Source organism: Thamnophis sirtalis, unplaced genomic scaffold, assembly GCF_051295495.1.
Source record: "Thamnophis sirtalis isolate CommonGarterSnake01/CBP01778 unplaced genomic scaffold, rThaSir2_p1.2 scaffold_2, whole genome shotgun sequence".
Taxonomy (NCBI): Eukaryota; Metazoa; Chordata; class Lepidosauria; order Squamata; family Natricidae; genus Thamnophis; species Thamnophis sirtalis.
The window spans coordinates 104,941,528-104,965,353 of NW_028261382.1; the positions used below are offsets into that span (position 1 = coordinate 104,941,528).

Here is a 23,826-nt window from a genome sequence, read left to right on the forward strand (position 1 = left end):
AAACACAAGCAGTTAGTTTCATATCAGCAGACAAGCCCAGGCAGACTGGTAGTTTACTTCTCAGAGCAGCAGACTGCTTAAGTTTCTGTTTCGATTCTCTGCACAGACTGTTTAAGCTCCCATTGGCTGACTTAGTTGCTATGCCTATTCATTGTCTGACCTTGTACCCATGTCTCTCCCAGTCATGAATATTTTAACAGAAGGGAGCATAACGAGTTAACATTTTGGGGTGTTTTGGGATGTAGCAAACATTTGGGGGTGTTTTTCGATGTAGCAAAAACATTTATAGGTTTCCATATGCTAGCCATGCAGAAATGTCAGTTGGAGCCTCTTGTTTTCCCCATCATAACAACCCACCCTATGAGGTAGCTTGAAAAGAGAGAATGACTGGCTCAAAGTGACCAGTGAGGTTGGACTGTCAAATGAATGCAGCAATGTAGTGATGGAGGATGCACTAGGATGGAGTTGTCCTCTTCCTACTGCAACATCATTACTTATTGAACCACCCCAGTTTTCTCCCTTTCTATCTAATGACACCCCCCCCCCCCGCCGAAGACCAATGAAAAGGAAGGGAAAAATGATTTTCCATCCTCTTATATTAAAGTTTATCTCTGTTATGGATAAAGCTGTAGTGCAAACAGCAGCTCATCCTCCGATGGTTAGAAACCTTTGAGAGGCTGATAAAAAAAATGGAAATGTCCTGCTGTGTTCATTGCTTCTCTATGAACAGTTATTGTTTGAAGCTGCTAAAAAAAAGTTATTGTTTTAAGATAGATTAATTGCACTACATCTGAGCGATTTTAGCTGTGACTTACAGTTGACAAGCAATATTCTGTTTTCTTTCATAAATGATTTATATTTCATTTATGGCTGGCTGCCTCTTGATCTGCCTATCTTTTTCCATAATTAGAATCAAAGAATCAGAAGGGACCTTAGAGATCATTAGCCCCAATGCCATGCTAATGCAATGATCTTTTAAACCATCCTTGGTAGGTAGCCAACAGCTTCTTGCCCTCTAATTCATTGGGTGAATATTATAGACCAAGAAATGTCTGATTTCAAATATTTAATTGTGGACGTGATGAATTTAAAACAAATAGAAGGGCTTGATTCTAAACCACAGTTTCTCGGACTTTGGCAACCTTAAGATATATGGACTTCAGCTCCCAGAATCCCGCAGTCAGTTTTATGTCCTGTTATAAGTGAAGGTTGCAAGCATATAAGTTTGGGCATCAGTTATTGTTTTTTTTGACAGAACCTGATTGAAATATCATGGGACAATGTCCTAGTAGTTTGCTAATTAATAAATTGAACCAAGCTCCAATGAAAGATGTTGATAAAACTTTACCATGATGTTATTTTGATCAGTCCAGATAATGAACATTTATCAATCAGATAGAGAGAAGTTGAACTCTGATGCTATCTTGCCCCTCATCAACAGAGTTTATAGCTTTTTTACTGACTCTTTTGTTCAAATGATATTGGTCATTTAGTAGAACGGTTGGCATAGTTTCCCAGTGTACTTTCTGTGTTCCTGCCCTTCCTTTTCATGCTTCTTGCCTTATTTCTCTAGATAAAATAATGTATTTATTATCCTGTTCTATTAGTATGATCTAGCATCAGTTTGGTCAGGTTTGTGCAAGAGAAGGATGGGATAATTTGGAAGTGAATGAGCCAAGTAATGTCAGTTGTCCAGTCTTTGAATTGAGACAGCCTTACTATACTAAGGAGCCTTCTGAGATACCATTTCCCTAAAATACTATTAAAGTAGTTTAGAGTGAACAACCTTCCTTCCTTCCTTCCTTCCTTCCTTCCTTCCTTCCTTCCTTCCTTCCTTCCTTCCTTCCTCCCTCCCTCCCTCCCTCCCTCCCTCCCTCCCTTCCCTTATTCTTTCCTTACTTCCCCCCTCCCTCCTTCCTATTCCATCCCCTCCCTCCCTTTTTTTAATCAAATCTGGGCAGTTCCCAATCAATTAAATATCCTTTATTAAGATTATTGAGCCTAACTGGACATATCAAGGCTGGTTTCCAGCGAGGCTTAAAAACCACAGCTGTGTTCATCAATCTTACTGTAGCATACAATATCGCGTGGAAGAAGGGCCTGCCAGGTTTTGATCTTCTGAACAGGATCCGTACCCAACATGATGTCTGCCAGGACTTGTTGTTTAAGTGGGGTCTTATCTCTACCCTCCAGTGTGATTGTGGTTCTCCTCGACAAAATATCCACCACATTGTGTCTGAATGTCCATCAAGAGCTCATACCGACCCAAGGTCTGATTTTTTTCAACATAGACCACCTTGTCCTTGAATGGCTGGGTGGACGGGGCATTAACATTTGAACTACTATAAGTCCATGTATGTGCCATATGCTAAATAAACAAATAAACAAAATCCTTTATTAAAACTCAAGATACTGTATTTCCTCGAAAATAAGACCAGGTCTTTTATTATTTTTTGCTCCAAAAGATGCATTAGGGCTGATTTTCCAGTTAAGTCTTATTTTCGGGGAAATACGGTACTAATTGCGTCTGTCTGATGATCTTAACTGGGGCTTATTTTTGGGGTAGGGCTTATATCACGAGCAACCTGAAAAATCATGCTAGGGGTTATTTTCTGGTTGGGTCTTATTTTTGGAGAAATGGTAAACAATCTTGTTTAATGCATACACCTATAATGAAATTCCAGAGTTGGATGAGCTGTTATAGTTTATATCTGAAAATGTCTTAATCTGGTTGCACTTCAGAAAGGGATGACAGACTTTTACATTTTTAACACCTCTTCTTGGCTCCACTCTTTTCAGAAGACCAAGCCTTAGTCAAAGCTACACTCCTGTAACAACTGATAAATACAGATATTATTTAGATAAATGTTCATTACAACTAACGACTGCCCTATTAATCTTGTTCTTGCTTGTGTTCCCTGCTTGCAGGTGTTCTGACAACTTTTGTTCTTTCTTTCCTTTTTGTTTTCTGCTTCTTGATAAAGGAGTCAGTCACTGTCAACATAAAGTAAAGCGAGCCAGACACTTTCTCCCTTTTGTCTTGTGTTCACATGAATCACCAGCTAAGGGTATTTAGCCTTGCGCTTCCTTTAGGTTGCCTGATTCGTTCAACAGCTATGCTTTGCTAACCATGTCAAAATTTGGTTCCCTTCAGGCTACAGTAAAATTGTAAAGTTCCAAGAAGCTAAAACGTAACATTGCTAAAATTTTTGAATCTGTGTGCCACCTTGCTCAGTTTGCTCCCCCCCCCTCCCATATTGTTTGGTGAGTCCTAGGAAATATTTCTAATTGTGCAAAGCTGGAACTTTGGTGGTGCTGAAAACCTGTGGAATAATTACTGTGAAAGAAACACACTCCACATTTTTTTTTACTTAGTAGCCTGCTTGGGCCAATGCATGAACCCCTGGCATGACAGGCAATTGTGCTTCTTAGAGCAGCAGCTATACGATATTATCAAACTCCTGATTGTTGTATATTGGTCTGAAGAATGTATAGACGTTAAGTTGAATAAGGGGTATCCAACGTGGACAAACTTAAGATCTGTGGACTTCAGCATGGCTGGCTGGGGAATTCTGGGAATTGAAGTCCACAAGTCTTAACAGTTGCTCTGATCTAGTCCATTGGAAAACTCAGTCCCATCTGTTTGTACCAATGAAATAAATTCAAGGAAGAAAGCCACGTACAGCACAGGGAGTCCTCAACTTACAACGACAGTTGAGCCCAACATTTGCGTTGCTAAGCGAGACATTGGTTAAGTGACTTTTGCCCCCAATTAATGAGCTTTCTTGCCACAGTTGTGAAGTGAAGAATCACTGCAGTTGATAAGTTCGTAACACAGTTGTTAAGTGAATTTGGCTTCCACGTTGACTTCGCTTGTCAGAAGGACGCAAAAGAGGGAATCACATGACACCCCCCCCCCCGGGGATACTCCAACTGTCATAAATATGAGTTAGTTGCCAAACGTCTGACTTTTGGTTATGTGACTGGGGTGCGGCAGTGAAAACGGTGATAACTCACTTTTTCAGTGCTGTAGTAACTTTGAACGTTCTCTAAATGAACTGTTGTAAATCGAGGACTGCCTATATTTGATTGTGCCCCACTTGGACACTCTTTCGAAAGGCTCTGAAGTTGTGCTTCGGTTAATGCTCCCCGTGGACTCCAGTGTGAGACAGAGCCCATCAAGTGGTCAGACTGATGGTTGTTACGAAATGGGTGGAAGTTTCTTGATTTCTGTCTTTTGGTTTTATCTTTGTAAGCTGCCCGGAGTCATCACGGATGAGTTGGGTGGCCGTATAAAAGTTCTTAACGAACTTAAGATAAAATAAATAATCATTTGTTGAAGTGCAACCTTGGGCTGATCCAGAAAAGCCTCAGAAATAAAACGGACAAGTCACATGTCCCCAAATACTCATGATTTTTACGTATACTGCAATATCGATTTTCAATTCAATTGCATAGAATGTGAAGGATGTGTGTTTGTGTTTCATTTTTATAATTACAATGTACACTGAAGATGGCATTTAATTTCATTGTACGAGGTGCAATGACAATAAAGTAAAGTAAACTAAACTTTACCAGAAACTGAGTTAGGGAGGAATATTTTTTTCTTGTGTGTGTGTAATGGGGGTGGTGGTGGTGGTGGTTAATTTTCAGTAAAGTGTCTCGTTTAACAACCTTCAAAATTAATTTAATGCTTTCTACCTTTAATGACAACTTTTATTTCATTGACGTTTAAAATAATATCTAAATCGTAGAATAGGACGCCCCAGTCAAGGTTTATCCAACAAAGTCATACTGTTGGATGGGAGGGAAGGGGCTATAATGGAGAGAGAAAAAACAATGGCCTAGTTTCCCCCCACAGATTGTATTAAAATGAGTGTGTTGTTGTCTGCCTGCACGTTGTGATGGCTGTATAGAAATAAACTATTGGATCCCAATAAACACCTTAATTACCACAGCTTTGACACATTTCCTTGGAACTGGGCATGTATATGACTGTAACAATATGTTTTTTATTCTCTTTGGCTTACTTGTGATTTTAATACTGTATTTTCTGATTTCTCCCCCCCTTTTTCCCCTCTGTCCCTTCCCGTCCCGCTCTTTTCCTTCTGCTTTCTTTCTCTCTTTTTTGCATGCTACCCGGATCGACAGATGAAATTAGTGGGGACGGTAATATGTGGTTACATTTTTTTAAATAAACAATTGGTGTGTGATGAAAGTACTGCTTGCAACCTCAATAACTCATTTGCCACTTTTGTTGTTTGTAATGAAGGCACGCGGCTCAGCCTGATGTTTATTCATATTAGACATACTCAGCTATGCCACAGTCATACAATTCGACAAACATGGTGCCTGCTTTCTTGGAAAAAAAAAAGGGACACGAAGGAAGAGAGGTGAAAGGAAGGCAGTTGAAAATGTATAACTGTATATCCTAGAGCAGTGATGGTTAACCTTTTTGGCACTGAGTGCCGAAACTGGAGTGCATGCACAAGAGCGCTGGAACCTGGAAGAGAACAGCTGGCCAGTGCGTATGCATGCGGCGGCCATCTCTTCTGGATTCCATCATGCGCATTTGGTGCATATGCGCACCGGAACCCACGCCCACCAAGCCATGCCCACAGAACCGGTAGTAAAAAAATTTAAATCCCACCACTGGTTCTGACCCTGATTGGCCTTCACTCTGCAATTTATAGGTTTTTAAAGCTTTGCCAATAAAGGTCAAACATGACCTTTTGTCTCAAATTTAACAGCATCTTTAGGGCACTTCCTTGATATAAAGCAGATGGGAAACATTAAAGAGAGGAAATCAAGAGGGGGGGGGGGTATATAAATCAGTAGTGCCTCTTTCTCTCCCACTTGAAGCATTTGGATTTTCTTTAGAGGCTGTGAGCCTCTTTTTCATCCCTCAAGTGCTCAACATTGGAACATTTGCAACTTTTGAAGCGTTGATGCCTTAAGCAAAAAACAAAAAGATCTTATGAGCTCTCTCCCCCCCCCCTTCTCCAAAAGGGCTCAGGATGTCTGGCTTTAAGAACATCTCTTAATCTGTTGAAAATGCCTGCAATAATGAGTTACACAATTTTTTTTGTGGTTAAAATTGATTCTGCTTTTCCCATGTGTGCTTGTTTTCTCAAAAGTGAAAGAGGAAAAAGTGAATAATAAACTCAATTAGACCGAGGGGGAGGCTATAAAAAAATAAAATGAGCCAAATAAATAATCATGCAACTAAGTAACGTTAATTGTAAACTGCCTAGAAAGTTCTTCTTTATAGCAAGTACTGTATAGAGATGTTTAATTAAATTAAGTAAAATTTAAATAATTCAAAACTATTATAGAGATGGAGACAGAAAGAGATCAAATTTATTTTTCCAGGAAAAGAATCTATCATTTAATGATATGATGTTCTTACCTGGGAAACCTACTGTATTTTTCGGAGTATAAGAAGCACCGGAGAATAAGATGCATGAAGATTTTAAAAAGGGAAAAAAATTTTAAAAAGTTTTTGCACTCTACAGACGTCCCAAACCCTCTGCATGCCTCATTTTTTTGTGAAAAATGGGACATGCAGAGAGTTTGAGAGGCCTGCAAAATTCTCCTGGGGGCTGGAGCAGGGGGCAAAAACGAGCAAAAGACGGTCTGTTTTTGTGAAAATGGGCCTGTTTTTTTGCAAAAAAAAACGGGGACATGCATAGCTTTTAGGAGGCTTGTAGAGTGCTCCTGGGGGGGGGGGGGGCAAAAATGAGCAAAAGCCAGCCCATTTTCCGCTTATTTTTGCCCTCTCCAGCTGCCAGGAGCACTTTGCAGGTCTCCCAAACCCTCTGCACATCCATTTTTGCGAAGGGGGCAGGGTTTTGGGAGGCCAAAAATGCTGTATTCAGTGCATAAGATGCACCCAGATTTTCACCCTCTTTTTTTGAGGGAAAAAGGTACGCCTTATAGTCCAAAAAATACGGTATGTGCTTTGTATTGTGAAGCATTTATTGTGCAAACCATTTGAGGATTCTCTTGTCAAATACTAAATACAGATAGTCCACAACTTATGACCACAGTTGAACCCAAAATTGCTGTTGCTAAGTGAGCCATTTGTTAAGTGAGTTATGCCCCATTTTACAACTTTTCTGGCCCCATTTTTTAAGTTCATCAGTGGAGTTCTTATGTTAGAAATAGGGGGTTCCTAATTGACTTAACTTGTCAGAAGGTACCAAATCACATGACCATTATAAACATTCAGTTGCTAAGCGACTGAATTTTGATCATGTGACTTCAGAAATGCTGCAGTGAGAGTGGAAAAACGGCCGTAAGTCCCCTTTTTTTCAGTGCGAATAGTCACTAAACAAGCTGTTGTAAGTTGAGAACTAGCAGTTTAGCCTTGAGTGCCTGGGCCATTACATTCTTTATCCAGTCCTGAATCCTCTTAAAGGACAATGACACATGGATCACATTACAACAGTCTGTATGGGAGGTGACTAGGGCATGAGTAACAGGTTGCAACTATAAGGTGGAATTGCAGGAGTCGTCCTCTAAATCAGAAGTCTCCAAACTTGGCAACTTTTAAGATTAGTGGACTTCAACTCCAAGAATTCTGGGGGGTCCGCACGTTTTAAAGTTACCAAGTTTGGAATCTCCTGCTCTAAATCCAACTTTATTATAAAAACAAACAAACCCTCAAAGATATCCAGACTCACTCCTGCCCCCCTCCCCTCTGCCCCATTGGACTTCCAAAGAATTGTGAAGACTTTTTAAAATATGGTTTGGGGAAATAAGGGATTAGTTTATGTTCATCTGATGTCACAACCCATCAAATGTCTGTTATGGGCTTTGGATGTAGGTTTTTAACTTAATATACAGAATGCAGAATAACAGAGTTGGAAGAGACCTTGGAGGTCTTCTAGTCCAACCCCCTGCTCAGGCAAGAATCCCCATACCATTTCAGACAAATGATTGCCCAATCTCTTCTTCAAAACATCCAGTGTTGGAGGAGCCACAACTTTTGGAAACAAGTTGTTCCACTAGTTAATTTTTCTCGCTGTCAGGAAATTTCTCCTTCGCTCCAGGTTGCTTCTCTCCTTGATTAGTTTCCATCCATTGTTCCATGTCCTGCCTTCAGTTGCTTTGGACAATAGGTTGACTCCCTGTTCTTTGTGGCAGCCCCTGAGATATTGAATGGAGTGGCATCAAAGGCAAAAGAATGTATGAAACCCAATTGATAAAGCTTGTATGAGAAGCCAAACGTCTTCAAAGAAAAACAAAGAAAGTCCAGTTGCCTCTTGAAAAAAAGCATCTTTGAGACAACCATGACCTGGGTGACTGAGAATCCCCAAAGACGCTGATCTGAAAACTGCATACCAGGTTCATTGCAGAGCACTCTAATTCGTGAGCCTCAGCAGAACTTCTGTTTCGAAATAAGATTTTCACTCGCAAGAAGCGAATGAAGAAAATGCAATCTTTTGGGAAATAGCATGAAGTTATACAAAGGCCCTCTTTATGCAGAATAATAGAAACGAGAGACAATAGAGTTTAACCATCACACAAACTGAAGAAGTTAACAAATGAATGTTAGAAAAGATGTGGAGACTCTAGAAAAAGTGCAGAGAAGAGCAACAAAGATGATTAGGGGACTGGAAACTAAAACATATGAAGAACAGTTGCAGGAACTGGGATGTCTAGTTTAATGAAAAGAAGGACCAGGGGAGACATGATAGCAGTCTTCCAATATCTCAGGGGTTGCCACAAAGAAGAGGGAGTCAAACTATTCTCCAAGGCACCTGAGGGTAGAACAAGAAGCAATGAGTGGAAACTAATCAAGGAGAGAAGCAACTTAGAACTGAGGAGAAATTTCCTGACAGTGAAAACAATTAATCAGTGGAACAGAAGTTGCCTCCAGAAGTTGTAAATGCTCCAACACTGGAAGTCTTTAGGAAGATGTTGGATAGCCATTTATCTGAAACGGCATAGGGTTTCCTGCCTAGGCAAGGGGTTAGACTAGAAGACCTCTAAGATCCCTTCTAACTCTGCTATTGCATTGTATTAATGAATGCAAATTTTTTTGAGGAAGGAGGGAAATTACCTAAATTCTAAAGTCAGCCTTCTGCCTTTTTTCTTTTTCTTTTCTGGACTCTTCTATACACTTCTTGAGTTAATGCCAATAATTTAGCAAGGCTTTTGAAAAAAGTACTTTCCGCTATAGTTTTTAGAATAGAATTCTTTATTGGCCAAGTGTGATTGGGCACACTTGGAATTTGTCTGTGGTGCGTAAGCTCTCAGTGTACATAAGGAAAAATAAAACAGAATACATTCATCAAGAATCATAAGATACAACACCTAGTGATCGTCATAGGTTATAGTACTTGAAGTAGGTTTCCCAGTTCAAGTATAGCAGTTTCTTGGAATTCTGCCCTTTATTTTTTTAAGCTTTTTAAACTATCTAGGTGGGGATGGCTTGAGGAAATCTTACAAGTGTACAAAATTCTGTTCCTGAGAGGAAGGGATTATTTAAACTCGAGTGCTATCAGGGCTTAAATGTCAGTGAAGATAGAGATTTTGGGTTTGAGCTAGCAATTCAGAGCAAAAGCGAAACTGCAGTTTTGGGTGTTTATGAATTTTTAGCATATACTTCAAAGATTTCTAGCCGGAATGACAGTTATACTCATAAAGCTAATCTCTGCATAATAAAAGCTAAATCTTATATTGGGGATGGAGTGAGGATAAAATGGACAATACTTTTGAAATAATTAGAATTCGTTAAGAACAGACTTGTAATACATAGATTTACAGATTAACAGAGCTGGAAGGGACCTTGTAGGTCATCTACTCCAACCCCCAGCCCAAGCAGGAAACCCTACACCATTTCTGACAGATGGCAGGCCAGTCTCTTCTTGAAAGCATCCAGTGATGAAGCCCCCACAACCTCTGAATGCAACTTCTGTTCCATGGGTTGATTGTTCTCACTGTCAGGAAATTTCTCCTTATTTCTAGATTGAATATCTCCTTGATCAGTTTCCATCCATTATTCCTTGTCTGGTCTTCAAAGATGATTCTTTAAATAACTTGATTAATTAAATTTACATAGCTGCTCATGACTCTCAGTGGCCAACAGTACTTAAGAAAGGAATGAAGCAATGTAACACTATTTTAAATAGCATAAAAAGCAGCCGAGAAACACAACCAACAGCAGCCATTAATAATGCTTCACAACAGTTAATGGAATCAAGAAATGCACTCGCCTGCACCATCAGGATCCCATACTTCCAACACAAACCTAAGTCTCTAAGACCTTAAGAAATATCACCAGTGTCTCATCTCTTTTGTATAAAGAAGTCATAGAGGGACCAAAAAAAGAATATCATAGACATTGCTATTTTGGGCGCAAATGTTCACATTGCAGCTGTGTATTGAGTTCTGTCTTGTTTGGCTACGCTCTGCCGCTCTGCCCCTGTAAACTCTCTCATCCATTGGCTTTATTGTGAATTTTCTTAACGGGGAATTTGCGTTGATGATTCAGACAGGATTACTCATGTTTTGACTGCTGGGTCTAAATAGAGGGACTGTCTGTCTGATGATAAAGATGCGTTCAGTTTCTCTCTCTAGTCCCTGAAAAACAAACTTGGTTATGTAATGTAGGTGGTAATGAGGTCATCTTTGTGTCCCTGAATTAACCTTGTCTGGAGAGAAGATTTTAATCATGGTGGCAGATGGAGATTTACATGGGTGAAAAGGTTGCAGGTTTTTGGATTTGGACACAAAAACAGTCTAGTGTGTATGTACAGACACACACACACACATACACACACAGAGTCTTTTTGCTTTGCTATGTAATGCAGTCATTTCCTTCAGGTCCTCCAATTCTTTTCATTTCAGAAACTGATGACTATGCAGAGATCATAGATGAAGAAGATACGTACACCATGCCTTCAAGTAAGTCATCCTTTTCACTCTGGACACCTGATAGAGTCAATAAACGTAGTTGCAGATCTATTTAATCAAGGATATTTGAGATGCATCCTTTTTGACCTAGAAATTGAAAATAAAAGGTTTAAGTGACGTTGAAGAATCGACATACCTCCACTAGAATTATTATTATTTTTGACATAGTAGGCACAGACTCATATAAGCAACTGAGAGAAAGCAATTGATTGATGGCCAGATGACAAACTTCTAGTACGTTCAGGCACTCTGCTGGGTCTTACTCAGAAGAATAAATCCCTTATAGTTTTAGGATTATATATGCTTCCCTTCGGGTTCTTATATTTTGGTGCAATAAGGAAAGGAAGGAGGCAGGAAACTCCTGCCTACATCTAAACTAGTTCACAAACCTGTGGTTAGTGTTGATGATTGAAAATGAGAACCATTTTGGTCTAGTAGTTAAGTCACCAGCCTAGAAAGCGGGAGACCGTGAGTTCAAGTCCCGCTTTAGCCATGAAAGTCATCTGAGTGACTTTGGTGCCGACCCACCTCGCGAAAAAGATTGTGGGGAAAATAGGAGGAGGAAGATGTGTTGGATATGTTTGCTGCCTTGGGTTGTTGGTCAAAATAATAAAGGTGGGATACGTATAAATAAATAAATGGCAATGAGAACAAAATCCAATTTCCAAAATGCAGGTATAATGGAAAATCTCAGCTTGCTCTAAAGCAGATGTGTCAAACACAAGGCCCGTGGGCCGGATGCGGCCCGCAATGTGGTCGGATCCAGCTTGCAGGGCTGTCCTGGAAAATGTAGGGGCTGGCCTGCGTGGCTTTGGCCCGGTGTACCCAGTGTGGAGAGGAAACATGCCAGTAGTTTGGGGAGTGGCGTCAGGCTGGCCACGCCCAGCCAATTGGCCACACCCAGCCAGTTGGCCATGCCCACCCGGCCCCCTGAGGTCAACCAAAGCCCTGATGTGGGCCTCAGTGAAATTGAGTTTGACGCCCCTGCTCTAAAGGATGGAAGCACACATTGGAAAAAGCCAAGATGGTGCAGTGGTTAGAGTGCAGTACTGCAGGCTACTTCTGCTGATTGCTAGCTGCAGTTCAGCAGTTCAAGTCTCACCGGCTCAAGATTGACTCAGCCTTCCATCCTTCCGAGGTGGGCAAAATGAGGACCCAGATTGTTTGGGGTGGGGGGAGGTATGCTGACTCTGTAAACCGCTTAGAGAGAGTTGTAAAAGCACTATGAAGCAGTATATAAGTCTAAGTGCTAGTGCTATTAAGAGGAGAGATTTTGCTTTGCACCAGCATTCTCTCTGCCACCTTAGCCAAACCTTTTAAAACGTAATTATGAGAATTAAAACTATCCTGGAACCAAGCACAGCTCCTAGTGGTTATGCAGACACATCCGTTTGGTTTTCTTGGCAACAATATGGATGTGTTTTGTTATGGCCCTTTTCTTGGATATGTTTGGACAGCCTGGTCTTGCCCACAGCCTCAGTGTCAGTTCCTACCGGTTCGAACCGGTTCAGCCAAACTGGTAATAGTTTGGCGGCCTGGGTCGCTGGAACCGGCAGCGACCCAGGCCTGCCACGCCCCCGTGCTGGTTTTCCTGGCAGCACCTACGGCACCACCATCTTGTTTTTGGCTTCTGTGCATGTGCAGAGCAATTTTAGTTGTACTGTGCATAAGCACATCATGAGCAAACCAGGAATAGTCTCTGCCGGAACCTACTCCTATTCAGTGTCCCTTTGAGGTCTCCTTCCAAGGACTAATCAGACTGGCCTGTGCTTAGCCCTTGAGATTAACCAGAAATAATATATTTTTTAAAAATGAGTATTCTTTCAGGGTAAGAGTGAATGAATGCCTTTTTTTGTTTAATTGTTAGTCACAGTTAATGAAAAACGTAGCTCATAATAGTCGGTATGTAATGGATTAAATGTAACCACCTCATACTAAAATGTTTTATAATATGCAAAGTAAAGTTGGATGGCATCTGTGCCTCTACAGTGTTATGAAGGTGATGTCATAAACGTAGATCATGTATTTTGGGGTATTTGCAGAAATTTCAAATACAATGTCTGTGTGTGGGATTTTGAATACTGGAATTTTTTTCCCCCAAATGTAATTTGCATTTTTAAGAAGCATTTTCTAAGCCGGTGTTTGATTTTTCTCTTAATTGCACTGCAGAAAGCTATGGAATAGATGAAGGTAACAGGAGATCCTTTAATTATCTATCTATTTACAATTTTGGAGATACCTTAAAAAAAAAGGAATTGTTGACTTTCTATTAATAAAGTGCTGGCTCAATTGTGTATTTTTAAGCCAACACATTTGATAGTTATGGGATTATAAAGAAAAAACTGCTTTGTTCAAATAAAAATGGATATATAGACTACAGAAGATTTTATTCCTATTTCTACCTTTTAAAAAAAAACCTCATCATAATAAATCATTTCCACTTGTCTCTTTGGAAACAAGAAAACATGTTTCCCACTATTTTATTTGAAATACGGAAATAAAAATAGACAATTCAGTTGGCAATGAATAATGCCTAATGATTTTAGGAATAAGCAATTTACTAAATAAAAAAAACCCATATAATAAAATATGTATGAAGTGCCAGCAGAATACATTGCATAGGTATTTAGGGTAGGTCTTTTTCAGGCTTATTAAAAGTATTCTTGGCCGATTTCCTGATTAACAATTCAATATTTTGTATTTTTACTTGGCAGTAAATTTCACTCTTCAGTGGGATTTATTTCCAGGAATGTATGCATAGGATTAAAACCACAAGCCCCTAAAATACCATGTAATGGAGACCTCTTAAAGATGCCATTAGCAGGAGCTAATCAAAATAACCTACCCTTTTTGCATTTCTTTCCATGTGAACCATTGGTCATAATTCAGTTAAGATGCTTTAATTACATTGCTTGCATTAATGTAACTAAACACACTGGAACTAATTCAGAACTAGACGCCTCATGTCCTTTCCAGGATTTCCAGTTGAATGGGTGTTTAAGAGGATTCCACTATAGAAATGGTACTTATGTGGATTGCTTGTGGGCAAATATTGGTATATTTTTTCAAACCGGTAATCATTTTAAGCGACCTTGGATGGTGCTTTGTCATTTGTGGGGGTATTTTATGGGGAAGCTATTTCATCATTGGATTTAAATTTAAATGGATTGTATTTTAATAGCCAGGGATTATGAGATTCAAAGAGAGCGGATTGAACTGGGACGCTGCATCGGTGAAGGGCAGTTTGGCGATGTCCACCAAGGAGTTTATGTCACTCCAGTAGGTATTCGTAACATTTTCATGCTTTTTTTCAGAAGTAGAATTCACTTCCTTCCAATTGTGTGTTATTATCCACTGTACATTCTTACGTTCTAGTGAAAATGCAAATACGCTGAGTTTTGAACTTCATTATCTTACGTGGTAATGGAAAATCTCTGAACCCAATGCATAGTGTTTCCACTAATCATTTATCTTTATTGATTAAAATTCCTTAAACTACACACATCATCACACATTCATGTTTACCAAACTCTAATACTGGCTAGGTGATGTAAGTATTGTTTGAGAAGACAAGAGTTTTTTATACCACAGTTGTGTGCCTGAATGGTGTCCTTTGTCTAGCCCAGGGGTAGTCAATCTTTTTATACCTACCGCTCACTTTTGTATCTCTGTTAGTAGTAACATTTTCTAACCGCCCACCGGTTCCACAGTAATGAGGATTTATAAAGTAGGGAAATAACTTTGCTTTATAAAATTTATAAAGCAGAGTTACAGCAAACCCCCTACCGCCCGCCATGAAAGCTGGAGCACCCACCTGTGGGCGGTAGGGACCAGGTTGACTACCACTGGTCTAGCCCTTCATTTTGTTTCGTTCTAGCAAACCATACATACGTTGACTTATTTTCTTCATGTGGGGCCTTTGATGCTCTCTGAGATTGGTTGCCAGCGTTTCATTACCAAACCCCATTCCCTTCCAGCACTGATGACATTACCCATTTGGGTCATGAAACGTCTGCAAGAACACCACCTAGCTCAGAGAGCATCAAGGATCCCACAGTTCAGCCCTGAACTACTAATATTCTCTTTTGATGTTTTGATGTTTTTTCACGTTCACTGGCTGTTTACTGTGACTGAGTTATGTAAGACTGGTTGCTTCATGTCTATGGAAAAAAATGTATTTTTTGAAAAAGCACCTTTTGGACGATTGGTTGCTTAAAACGGGGATTGGCAACCTTAAACACTCAAAGAACAACAAAAGTCCTAACCAGAAGCCCCCAGTTCAATTCTGGAGCTGACTGGAAGTCTGATTCCCCCACCATAGAGTCTCCTCCTAGTGCGGTATCCTTTCTCCTCTACCTGTCCTAACTGAAAGCCCTATCAATTGTGGAGCTGACTGCGACAGGGAGCTGCAGCAGAGGGATAAAAGAGCCACATGCGGCTCCAGAGCCACAGGTTGCTGATCCCTGGCTTAGAAACTATTTTCATTCCTTGCTGACTGCCATCTCATCTTGCTTGGTGTCAACTAATTTCAGCTGGATGCTCGCGTGCAAATACGGCTCTTCTTCTGTCGTTCCCCCCTTCTTAACACTGTCATGCTGCTTTGTGTAGCAAATGCTGCTAACCGTGACTACGATCACGATGACTAAAATGTCAGATTAAGGCTAAACCCTTTCCTCACTTGACCCTAAAGCTCATTGTGCCATCCTAAGCTTTTCACGGAAGAAAAAAACAGGACTATGCAAAGAAGGAGCGGCGTGTAAGCGAACTCCACTTCCTGGACGTTAGATACACATTGGTGTTAAAGATATTTGGGAGGTGGGGAAAATCTTTTTGGTTTTAGTTTTGCCAAAAAAAATGTACGTATTAGAAGAAACATGTACCAAGTCTTTGGTGGAGACTTGGTAAGGCAACGTCACAAACCATTGGCTCAAGTGGAATAATAAGAACTTAAGCTGAGAGATTAACTCATCATCTCGCTGATAATATCAAAGCCTAAATGCTCCGATAAACATGCCCAGCTGTTACATGCAGTTGTTAAATCGTGGGGGTGTGTGTAGCGGAGATGGTGTCCAAAGAGTAGGGAAGTCTCATTTGGCCTGAGGGTCTAATTAGCTATTGGTAATGGGTGAACGTTTTTAATGCAGAGAAGGCTGTCTACCAGCAGCTTCTGATTTGAGCCTGCTGTGGGAGACATTTGAACTTTTCAGCAGGAGCTGCAGCTTCCAGTCCCTTTGCAGAGACACATGAATGCGCTGAGAGAAATGTGTTTGTCTTCCCATATATAGCAATTAGGTTTTAATTAGCTTCCTTGGATAGACATTGAAACCTTGGAGGTTTCAATCAAAAAAAGTAATTTATGAAACTCTTGACGCTCGAAACTGGGGTCTTCAAAGAAACATGAATACTGTACATTTTAGTGTAGCACTCTCAAAATATTTGGCTTAGAGGACAAACAGTAAGATTTGACTCAGAATAACTTTATTGTCACTTTGAACATACACTCATTGTTGCATACAGCTCTCAAAAGAAGCTCATTTAACTTTAAATTTGCTAATGGTTTCTGCAATTTTAGAAGCGACAACAGCTATTTGTGTTTCATTAAATCCTGCAAATACCTTAGTGTCACAGGCAATCTACTTTTCTCTTTTAAAAGAATGGTATGATATGATGCTGGGTATGCAGCTCAACTAAACAAGTTGCCCGTGGGCAGATTGAAATGACCAGAAAAAATAGTTGGGTGTGGAATGCACAATTGATCACTTTTTGGTATGTTTTCTGTGTAGCCTGAGACAAATCTGGCTAATTTAAGCTGAGGTTGAACACAGTGTTTGTGGAATAATAATGAGAACTCTATTCCTTCTTATATAACAAAAAGACAAAGTTAAATTCTAATGAAACTCGAGCTTACGCTTAGAAACTTGAAATTGGCCAATACCATTTTAGTATTAAATGTCTTTTTATACTTTTGAAGAAATTAGTGTTAGCATTATGCGAATAGTCTTTGAAAAACATTTAGATATATCGAATATAAAACAGAAAATAAATGTTCTTAAAAACTCCTTCCACAATTATTAAATTAAAGTTAAACATTAATAGTTTGGTCAGTTTGTAGGGATGCTGTGGCTCAGGGGCTAAGACACTGAGCTTGCCGATCACAAAAGTCGGCAGTTTGGTGGTTTGAATCCCTAGCGCCGCGTAACGGAGTGAGCTCCTGTTACTTGTCCCAGCTTCTGCCAACCTAGCAGTTCGAAAGCACGTAAAAGTGCATGTGCCACATGACCACAGAGACGTCTTCGGACAGCTCTTCAGCTTTGAAACGGAGATCCCCCTAGAGTTGGGAACGACTAGCACATATGTGCGAGGGGAACCTTTACCTTTAATATACAGCAGAAAAGAAATTTTCTTAAAACTCTTTCACAATATTAAACTAAAGTTAAACATTAATAGTTTGCTCAGGTTTCTTTATTTTAGTATTTACAGGATTTCAGATTACTTTGTTGTAAGCATTAATTAAGGGAAGAAACCTTTCCCAACCCCACTCCTACCGTTCATATATAAACTGGCCGCCCTTTTTCATATTCAGTTGCATAGTTCATGAGGAAATGCTAATTTTAGAAAACTGCCACCTTTTCTCTGCAAAGTCTATGAAACAGTCTTTTTTTAATCCTTCATAATCAATGTCTTTATCTGAATGATTCCTTTCATTTGTACAACGTGGGCGTTTCTGTCTTGTAGGAAAACCCGGCCATGGCAGTTGCAATCAAAACGTGCAAAAACTGTACCTCGGACAGCATAAGAGAGAAATTCTTGCAAGAAGCCTGTAAGTTATTAAAACTTGTTCTTTTTCTTTGTCAGCTTTGGTAGGTTTAGGGCCGTGATGGCGAAGCTATGGCACACGTGCCACAGGTGGCACACAGAGCCCTCTTTGTGGGCACGAGAGCCATAGCCCCAGCTCAGCTCCACCGCACATGTGCATGCGCCTCCCATCAACCAGCTGATTTTCGGGTCTCTGCCTTGAATGCGGGAGACGTGTGCGCATGCGCAGTGGATGGGGGAGTCAAGGGGACGGAGGCCTGTTTTTGGTTTTGGGAGGCTCAGGGAAGCCTGCTAGGCCCAAAACAGGGTGTGGAGGGGGAGGGCTATACGTCCCATTTTTGGTCCCAGGAGGCTTCAGGGAAGCCTACTAGGCCCACAACGGGATGGGGTACGGGGTTGCATGCATGCGCAGGGCGAGCGCTAGGGATCATACACATGCACAGGGGCGGGAGGAGCACGGGTATGTGTGTGCATGCGTGCACAGGGGGTGGGGCACATTGCATTATGGGTGTGGGCACGCGCGTGCGGGCTGTCATGCGTGCACACGATTTTGGCACACGAGGACAAAAAGGTTAGCCATCATTGGTTTAGGGTGAGCGCGTGAGGGGTTCTTTGTGCAAAGACCCGAAACAAACACCACGACTTGGCTGAAAACTGTACACTGCATCGCAGCACCCACCATCCCCAACCATTGGCTCTTGCCCCGTTAAGCAAAGTTCTCAGAGTGGCATCTTGTCCTCGTTCCCCCTCCAGAAGTGCTTGTACTTAGCGGGGATTATGTGCTGCCTCAGTGGGGTTTCTCCTTTTATAAACACAGCTGCAAAATAAAGCTGCTGCAAAGCCCCTAGCTCTTTTTCACAAGCACTGTGACTACTCAGTTGCAAAGCCAAGCTGGCAAGGGACGGGACCCAGGTGGGCTCTTGCCTGGGGCTTATGGTCTTGGCAGTTGACCGTTGGCTCGCTTGCCTGCTGTTTGTCCTGGCTCGGACCTTGCTCCCTACTTCCACGGCTGCTTGTATCACTTCCTCTTCTCCAACTCACCCACACGCACTCTGGCTTGACCTTCCTTTTTCCAGGCATGGGTGGAGCAAGGTATGCAAACCTGGCTGCCTATGGATGTTTGGCAGGATGTGGCTCACCTGGCCACTGGGGGCGCTGTTACACCAGTCCAATAGCTGGGAAATTCTGGGAGTTGAAGTCCAATCATCATAGAGTTACAGAGTTTGGGAAACAGTGCACTAGAGCAGGGGTCTCCAACCTTGGCAACTTTAAGCCTGGCGGACTCCAACTTCAACTTTGCTGGCTGGGGGATTCTGGGACTTAAAGTTGCCAATGTTGGAGACCCCTGCACTAGAGATTATTCTGTTTCATCGAGCTTTGGGAAATTGTGTGGATGTGCAGGTCTGCCCTCATTAGATTTTATAGATTTTCATTATAAATAAGAGTTTATAATAAAATATACCATATTTTTCAGAGTATAAGACACACCTTTTTCCCTCAAAAAAGAGGGTGACAATTTGGGTGTGTCTTATACACTGAATACAGCATTTTTTGCCTCCGCAAACCCCGCCACCTTCACCAAAATGACCATGCATAGCCTTTAGGAGGCTTCCAGAGTGCTTCTGGGGGCTGGGGAGGGCAAAAATGAGTGAAGAACGGGCTGTTTTTTGCTCGTTTTTGCCCCCCAGACCCCAGAAGCGCACTATAAGCCTCCTAAAGGCTATGCATGCCCCCCCTTTTTTTTAACCAAAAACGGGCCTGTTTTCGCGAAAAATGGGCCGTTTTGGGGAGGTCTGCAGAGTGCAAAAACTTTTTTTTTAATTTGCTACTTAAAAATCTTGGTGCATTTTATACTCCGAAAAATATGGTACATATTTTTTGTGGATTTATTCGGATGGCTTTTGCTGAGATACTTTTGTTAGGGTTTCGCATTTATTCTTCTTTTCTTTTTGCTAGTGTAATCTCCCCAGAGAATGGGAAGATAAACACATGACTGCCTCAAAGTAAGGAAACAGTCAGATGGGTTGCATTCCTGTCCTTGGATAGAAAGTCTCGCAGTTGAAAAATACAGGCTGAGATTTGATTCATAAATCCAGATTTGCAATCCTCCCGTTCAAACTGAAGAACGACACATGCGTCGTTTAGAAGGGCAATCCCATCAGGAGCAGCCAAGATAAATCTGCTACTCTAATAATGTATGTTTTTTTAGACTTTTCCTGTATATGTCATGAGATAAAAGGTGAACAGCGTTCCAGGTTTGGCTACGGAGTGCTATCTCTCCCACAGCACAAACAAACCAATTTCCATTTCATTCCACGGGAGCTTTAACTTTTGAGACAGATAACAAAGCAATTATACTCCTCGTCAATAGTCCTCAGCCAACGGAGTAAATGAGATTTTCTTGTGGACATCATATTCATGTCGGGGTTGTCCTCCATCACAACTCAGTGCATCTGTCTGAAGAGTGTTCCATTTGTCTTCTTTCTGCTCTTAATGAAGAAATGCCCAAATGAAGCGTAGACATTGTGAATCAATAAGATTTTTTTTTATAAGGCAGGCTGGAAGCTTTGAAGCATGGATAGTGATAATTGTCGCCAATTTATATTTTGCAAGCCATCTGTTCTTGAACTGAATCCATTTAGGCTGATCGAAAGATATTAAATTGTTGTCACACCTTAGTGGCTCACTCAGAAAGAAAATTCCCGGCCTTTTCAGCATGGTTCAATCTCAAATTGTCTACCGTGGACCTCATCTCATTCTTAAGAGGTCTGTAAAGGGGGCGTGCATAAACGCACCAGCCTGCCTACCATCCCCATTTATCTGTATTTACTTCCTTTGTTTATGTTCATACCTCTACTTGACAATCAAATAAATAAATGGTTGTGAAATCCAAGATGCATGCAATGCTTCTGCACCTCTCTTCCAGTGTCCAGCTCGAACCCATTTGGGGGTTTCAGCTGTGCTTTGGATACGGAAATCGGGGCTAAATATGCTTTCGTTTCAAGAGCTGGTTTAAAAGTAATCAAGATTAGCATGAATATATCTGCAAATATAGCACTCATCACAGTAGATATTAAAAATGGAAGAGAAATTAAAATAGAGAGCTGAGCTTCAAAATAGTGAGCCCATGGAACGGTGAGAAGGTGCAACCACGTAGCCCTTTTCTCAGAAAGAATGGTAGTTTACTCTGAAAACAAAATGATTTCCTGGGTGAACTGTTTACAGAGAGTCCTCAGTTTATGTCCAGTCACTTTGAAACTATTTGAAGTTATGACAAATATATACAATCCAAAATTAAGTGTTGACAGTTTCCCTAGACACATTTGCAGCTGCTTGTACCTTCCTGTGCTCCTTTGATCGAATTTTGCATTAGTTTTACTGAAAATTGACATTTCTGCCCATAGTAAGCCGTTGGTTCACTTTATGACCACCACAAAAAAAAATCAGGTTCTTCATGTGACCGACCCACTTCACGCCAGTCACAAAACCATAGAGCTGGAAGGGATCTCAGAGGTCTTCTAGTCCAAACCCCTGCTCAAGCAGGGGACCCTATACTATCCCGGTTAAATGGTTTTCCAGTCACGACTTAACAGTGGGATGGGAGACTCCATTATGCTCGTAAATCGAGGACTGTCTGTAAGTGGGAAATGTGTTTGATGAAGCGTTTCTAGCTAACCTAAGTTGGAGCCCTGGGGGCACAGTGTTTAGAATACAATATTGCCGGTTGATTCAACCCACAGCAAGGAGTTTGGTCATGACTGATTCAGCCTTCCATCCTTGCGAGGTTGATAAAATTGGGATCCAGATTGTTGGGGGAGATTTACTAACTCTAAACTGCTCTGAGAGGGCTGTAAAGCACGGTGAAGCGGTATATACTCTTAAGTCTAAGCCGGGGTGGGTTCTGGCGGTCACTATTAACGGTTCGCTCATGGGTGCACCCAGAGAACCAGTTCAGGGGCGTGGCAGGCCTGAGTCGCTGCTGATTCCAGCAGCTCAGGCCACCAAACCACTACTGGTTCAGCTGGACCAGTCCAAACCAGTAGGAACCCACCACTGGTCTAAGTGCTAGGGCCGGTGCTATAGATGATGAGAGCTCGACTCCCTCAGCCCTGGACAGTCTCTCTATGATCTAAGAAAAAGTGTGTCATTTGATCAAGCCATCACTGCTTTCTGTGAAGTGGTATGTACAGTAGTGGCCAAAATTGTGGAAACCTTTTGGGAAAAGTGTATTTTTTAAGGTTTGATGGCTAATAACATCACTTTTTTGGAGTAGTACCATAACATTATATATCGACGAAAAGATAATTTAATCAAGAAAGATATGCAACAAAGTTTGTTCAATTATCTGTACTCTATGAAGAGTTATAGCCAAACATAGCCAGCAATAAAACCCAGTTAATAGAAGCAATCATTCAATCTTGGTTTCACATTATAACAGCTGCAGAACTAAAAGACTTGGTTCACTCCATGGGAAGACGTTGTAAGGCCGTAATTCTCCTGTGCGCTGCTTGGAGACTCCATGCATGGGTTTATAACTTCTGCCTATTAGCCCAGAGACTGAGTTTGAATTGTTTGGACGCGCCTTCTTGGCTTGACTGGAGTCAGTTTCTTAACTCAGTCTAGCCCAAAGAGATGCATCCTTACTTCTCTCTAGGTTACTAGGCAGAGTATTTTTTAAAAAATCCATGCTTGACGTCTTCAACAGGCAAGGAGAACACTTGGAATTAGGGCCTTCTCAGTAGTAGCCCCGACCCTTTGGAACGAGCTCCCCGTGGAGATTCGTACCCTCACCACCGTCCAGGCCTTCCGCACAGCCCTTAAGAACTGGCTAGCCCGTCAGGCCTGGGGACAAAGATAGCTGCCCCTCCCGAATGATGAATGAATGTTGCTTATTATTTTTTACTATATGTGTCTACGTCATTGTTTGTATTTCCCCTTCCTGATTTTTATGTGAGCCGCCCTGAGTCCCCTCAGGGAAAAGGGCGGCCTATAAATGTTAATAAACATCTAAACATCTAAACAAACCAACACTCAATTCAACGAGAATCAAGCAGTAATACAAGCAGAGCTTCGTATAGTAACAATAAAACCCAGTTAATAGTTAATAGAAGCAATCATTCAATCTTGATTTCACATTATAACAGCTGCAGAACTAAAAGACTTCGTTTACTCCATGGGAAGATGTTGTAAGGCTGTAATTCATGCTAAACGTTACCCATTAACTGACATGGTGATAATTTTTGTATATCTCGATTTTTCTATGGTGATAATTTTTGTATATCTCATTTTTTCTATGGTGATAATTTTTGTATATCTCATTTTTTCTACATGTTTCACTTTTCTTCTTTATAACTGCTATTCTAATAGCAAATCCTTCATAAAAGTTATTGCATTACATTCTTGATTACATTATCTTTCCATTGATATATAATTTTATGGTACTACTCCTCCCCCCAAAAAAGTGGAGTTATTAGCCATCAAACCTCAAAAATACTGTACACTTTCCCCAAAAGGTTTTCACAATTTTGGCCACTACTGGAAGCCTTAAGTGCTAGTGCTAGTAAGCCCAGAATATATTTCAAACCCTTGCTACAAAAAGAACCCCTTTCCCCTCCTGTTTTCGGATCGCCCGTCACACAGCATGCCTCTGTTTAACGAGAACTTTTCCTTTCTCTGTTGCAGTAACGATGCGTCAGTTTGATCACCCTCACATTGTGAAGTTGATTGGCGTCATTACGGAAAACCCCGTCTGGATCATTATGGAGCTCTGTACCCAGGGAGAGGTGAGAAGAATCCATCAAGACACATCTGTCCTGGGGGTGGGGGGAGTGTTGAGGGGTTGATAAAGCCTTGGGGGGATGTGAAAGTATTGTGTGGACGTCTTTCTCGATAGGAAGAAAGAATCATCAGGATTTATTTCGCAATGGCAGAATTGTAGTTTTGAATTGAGTCCAGGGGGAATTGTGGAATTGGAGGAGGAGACCTAAACCTGTTCTTCTCAGTGTGGAGTTGAGCGACAGCTCTCTGCTTTTCCCCTGGGAAGAAGAGAGCGGAAAAGGATTGTAAATAAAAAACTTGGGACAATGT

The 23,826-nt window shown here is 41.1% G+C and overlaps 1 protein-coding gene across 9 annotated transcripts in view; it reads left to right on the plus strand.

The window, feature by feature from the left end:
* Window positions 1-23,826, plus strand: part of PTK2 (protein tyrosine kinase 2) — a 175,890-nt gene that overhangs the window by 85,491 nt on the left and 66,573 nt on the right. For 2 of the 9 annotated variants that reach the window (XM_087706643.1, XM_087706641.1), the window contains 7 exons: window positions 2,985-3,068; window positions 5,152-5,169; window positions 10,858-10,914; window positions 13,093-13,113; window positions 14,105-14,202; window positions 17,659-17,743; window positions 23,422-23,522. In XM_087706643.1, coding sequence (XP_087562769.1) covers window positions 2,985-3,068; window positions 5,152-5,169; window positions 10,858-10,914; window positions 13,093-13,113; window positions 14,105-14,202; window positions 17,659-17,743; window positions 23,422-23,522 — 464 coding nt within the window. The remainder of the gene's footprint in view (window positions 1-2,984; window positions 3,069-5,151; window positions 5,170-10,857; window positions 10,915-13,092; window positions 13,114-14,104; window positions 14,203-17,658; window positions 17,744-23,421; window positions 23,523-23,826) is intronic. The other 7 variants (XM_087706644.1, XM_087706645.1, XM_087706646.1 and 4 more) reach the window with 4 other exon arrangements.